At 42.7% G+C, this 4,483-nt stretch overlaps 1 protein-coding gene across 1 annotated transcript; it reads right to left on the bottom strand.

Moving 5' to 3' along the window:
• Window positions 1–3: 3 nt before the first annotated feature.
• Window positions 4–2,048, bottom strand: LOC131214355 (hexamerin-1.1-like; the record flags this gene model as incomplete). Its single annotated transcript, XM_058208735.1, has 3 exons — window positions 1,940–2,048; window positions 1,746–1,873; window positions 4–1,677 (listed from the first exon to the last, which is right to left on the bottom strand). Coding segments are annotated over exons 1-3 (1,899 nt in total), but the record flags the coding sequence as incomplete, so codon positions are not given.
• Window positions 2,049–4,483: the final 2,435 nt, after the last annotated feature.

The following is a 4,483-nucleotide window of genomic DNA, read 5'->3' as shown; positions in this document are numbered from 1 at the left end:
GTAATCGTAGGTCGAGAACTGCTGCACCTTCGGTGCGTAGTACGGAGTCACAATGAAATACCACGTCATCTCGTAGCCACTTGGCAGACCCTTGGGCAACAGCAGCCGGTCGGGGAAGCCACAGTGAGCCTCGGAGTTGTCCAGGGCGAACTTTTCTCCACCGTTGTACGCGGTCATGATCTTCTTGTACAACTCGGTGTACGTGGTGCGGTCACGGACGCTGTAGTAGAAGTCACGCGAGTTGCGAACGATGGTGTTCTTACCGGCGACGAAATCGTACAGATACTGATCGACTTCAACGAAATATTTCTTCAGATGCTGGAGCTGCTTAACGTCGTAGAATTTCGGGCCATAGTAGACGCGAACAACACCTTTGCCGGCGTTCTCGGAGTATACATCCATGGTGTAGGAGAATGGCTTGTGGTTGATGCGCTTCTGACGAGCATACACCGAGAAATCGAAGAACTTCTCGCTGGATCCCTTGATCGGAATAACGTTGCTTACATCTGCATCGTAGTATTCGAAGTAAGTCAGAAGTTTGTCAAAGACAACGCTCTTGATCTCGACTCCCTTGAAGTACAGCTCCTCGTAGGTGTACGGCTTCAGGTAGCTCTTGAACTGATAATAGAACGTCAGGAATCGGTTGTACAGCTGATAGAAGAAAGGATCACGCAGCGAGGTTTCGAAGTGCATCAGAGCGCTCGGGAAGTAGTTGTAGAACTTCTTGCCACCACTGTACAGCTGACGAGCAATGATTTCGAAGTAACCGAAATAATCCTTGTCCACACTGTCAATGTTAGCGAAGACCATGTTTCCGACGTATTCCACCGACTCTGGTTTGCGCAGATCGATCTTGGATCCGTCCTCGAGGTAGTAGTATCCCTTATCGATCACCTGGCGGATACGAGCTTCGTAGTCCTTAAGCAGGTTCACCTGGTAGTAGAAGTCCTTCGAGATGGTGTAGTAATCGTTGCGAACGTAGAACGGAATTCCGTTGTAATAGCTGAGCTTCGACCAGTATCCCGTCTTGAGCGGGAACTGGTAATCAAACTCTTCGATCGGTCCCATGAAGTTCACCTGACGTTCCAGGTAGTAGCGGGCAATCAGCTGCTGATACATGAACATGTATAGCTCGCCGCGACGGTCCTTGTTCAGGTTAAACTTCTCGGTACCGATGAAGTACGGGTAGTCCATCATGAAGTAGTAGTAGTACGCGTTCCAACCGAAGTCCTCCGTGAAGTACGACAGCTTGTCCTCGCCATAGTATTCCACTGGATAGACGGCGGTATAGTTCGAGTACACAACGTTGTACTTGCCGTTGCTAACGAATCCGAACTTCTGGTCGTACAGCTTGCGGAAAGTTACGCTGTGGATGAGGTCGGTGTTGAAGAAGTAGTACGGGTAGATCTCGTAGATGGCCGGTAGTACAATGCCCTTCAGTTGCGGGTGGTGGAACACGGCCATCGTGACGGCATGAATGAACATTCCTTCGTTCACATTCTCGCGAGCCCAGATCACGTTCTTGTAGAAAGTGTCAAAGTCCACGGAGTTGTACAAGAACGTGAACAGCAGGTATGTTTGCTTCATGTACTCGTTGTTGTAGATGGTGAACAGCTCGCCCTTGCCCAAGAATCCTGCCTTATAGTAATCGAAGAACTCGACTACTTCAGCGAAGTTCTAAAATGAATATTGAAAACGCGGGATTAGAATCAGGGCGAGGAACATTTCCCATTCGTAATACATACCACATATTTGCTCTCCTCGGTGATGTAGCTCTGGGTGTAGGGCAAGTATTCCTGGTACTGCAGAGGAAGATGGATATTCCTCAGCACCTCAAAGAAGAACTTCTGCTTGAACAGAAAATCCTTGTCGGCTAGAGAAACAGTGAAGAAACATTAGCTAAACTGGACTGTGGCTAAAGTCGTTAGATGCAACTTACCATACTTGATGCCGGTAACTGGCTGGGAAGCGGGATAGTAAGCACCGCTGGCCAGGGCGACCAGCCCAAGGGCGATAGCTGCAACCGTCAGTCTCATCTTCTACTCTCCGTAATGGACGTGGTCCGATGAATGATACTACCTGTCAGGTGACGATGGTTTATATAGCGCTCCAGGCAAGAAACTTATCAGCCGTTTTCTTTGCGTTGTATTACTTATTTTGATAATCCTCCGCCTTGGTCAACAGAATCAGAAAAAGCGCAGATTACGCAACGCCAAATAAAGCATGATTTCGAGTCACTGCGAAGATCCGTGATCATATTTTGGCGTCAAGTTCAAAACAACATATAATATGAAATATGTTGTTGCAAAGCAACATATTTCATAACAAATCCGTGACAAAATATAGGGACTTTCTCGTGATACCCATCATCAACATCCTGGTGCTGCTTGAAGACAATCGTTCGCAAACATGACCTGCCACTTAATTTCAACATACAAAGTATAACTCCTTTGAGCCATAAATGTTGTACAGCATAAGCCTTGCCATAGGCACTAGCGTCAAGAAAAGATATAATGTTATAACTTGGTACGAACTATAACCAAATGAGCACATAGTTAGGATTATTTTATAATTCCAAAATAGTACAATAATAGTTCTCAGAATTTCACATCAGCGTCTTTCTTGTAACCTTGAAGCGAGATTATTCTTTATCAAGTTTTCGTACACTTGACCCAGCTAATCAACTGCATATGCATAGACCAGCTGGAACAGTGTCAACGACCGTTGAACGCAATTTGACGATAATGAATGTTTGTTAATATGCTGAATTTCAACAAAAAATATTCTCATGGTGATTACTTCAGCAGGAAAAATTGAAGAAGAAATTAAGTAATGCTTCAAAGTTCGATGCACTCGCTTCTCCTCCTTCTGCTCGTTATCACCATTCTACACAGCAACAGTTCTGTATCTCCATGCTCGCGCATCGAAATCAACTATGTGGTTTCATTGACCAGAAAAGGTCATTGAGTGATAGAAAATTCGCCAAAAACGGTCAGACCACGCAGTTTAAGGTGTAAAAACAAAAGAATACTATCATAAATTTTCAAATATTTGCGTTTATCCTTTTCAATTGTCATAAACATGTTGTTTTTGTAATTCATATGGTTCATCAGACATAGACTGCCAAATTTACTTAAATTACGTTAATAAGTGTTTATAAAGTTGTGCGTTTGTTTGATTTGATTTGAAAGATTTGAAAACTGAATTATATTTCTGTTTCACTAGTTTTCTTAGTGATACCAATGCATTGAAACAGATAACTGTGTAAGAATGAGCTTATTCGAGTCCTTTCTGGTGCTTCCTCCCGATCCTTGAGGCGGATGACCAAACCCAATGGAAATAAAACTTGCTTATTGAGCGGGTTCTTGTAAGGATCCTTTGTACTAAGTATTAGGTTGAGGAAAAATAAATCCATCATTTTCTCGGAGAATGGCTGTAGTGGTCGATACCAAACAGTTTCAAGTTTATGCTCATTGTTAAGATGACATTCTAAATAATAAAATATAGTATAATATAAACATAGTATAATGTAACAAAATAATTGTTTTGGTGATTTTTTTTCTATTCAGATGTGAGTTACAGGATGTTAACGATGGAAGTGAACAAAGAGAAAATTCACAACATTATACAGTTTTTCTTTGACAAATGCGAAAATGAAAGTCAGGCCGCCGAAATTGTAAATGGTGTTTCTTGTGTAAATACTGTAACAGCTAATTAAGTGCATTTTTGGTTTCGTGCGGAAAGAATTCATGATTTTCTTATGTCAAAGATGCACCTCGCACAGAGAGTAAAAATAGAAGTTGATCGGCCTTTTAGTAGTCGTAACATTGCCCAGCAGCTAAAGATTGATCATAAAACAGTTTTAAGCCATTTGCGCAAAGATTGTTTGGAAAAGATTGCTCATAAGGAAGCTTGATGTTTGGGTGTCACACCAATTAGCACCAAAATCATGACGGATCCAACTTCCATCTGCGAAGCGTTCGCTAAACGGAATGAATACGATCCATTTCTTAAAGAGATAGTAACTGGGGATGAAAAATGGGTCACATACGACAGGATTGTGCAAAAACAGCTCAAACGGTGAAGCAGCTCAAACGGTTTCCAAACCAGGACTACAGACTAGTAAGGTTTTACTGTGTATTTGTTGAGACATTAAAAGAATCATTTATTATTCTTCTGTGTGACCAAACACCAAATTCAGACCTCTGTACTGTTAGCAACTGGACCGTTTGGAGCTAGCGATTGGCCAAAAGTAGCCAGAATTACCCAACAAAACAGGTTTGTGCTCCATCAGGACAACGCAAGGCCACACGCGTCTGTAGTGGCTCGCCAGGAACTCTGGGGGCTTGATTGTGAAATTTCAACGCATCTTCCATATAGTCAAACCTGGTAACAAGCGGTTACTACCTCCTTCTTGTATTGCAAAACTTTCTGATTCAGGTATTGGGTTCTAGAGAAGGTTGTGAAAATCCAGTAAGAACCA

This window comes from Anopheles bellator, unplaced genomic scaffold, assembly GCF_943735745.2.
Source record: "Anopheles bellator unplaced genomic scaffold, idAnoBellAS_SP24_06.2 scaffold00689_ctg1, whole genome shotgun sequence".
Lineage (NCBI taxonomy): Eukaryota > Metazoa > Arthropoda > Insecta > Diptera > Culicidae > Anopheles > Anopheles bellator.
The sequence above is the reverse complement of the archived record's forward strand: the minus strand, read 5'-3'. Positions and strand labels throughout refer to the sequence as shown.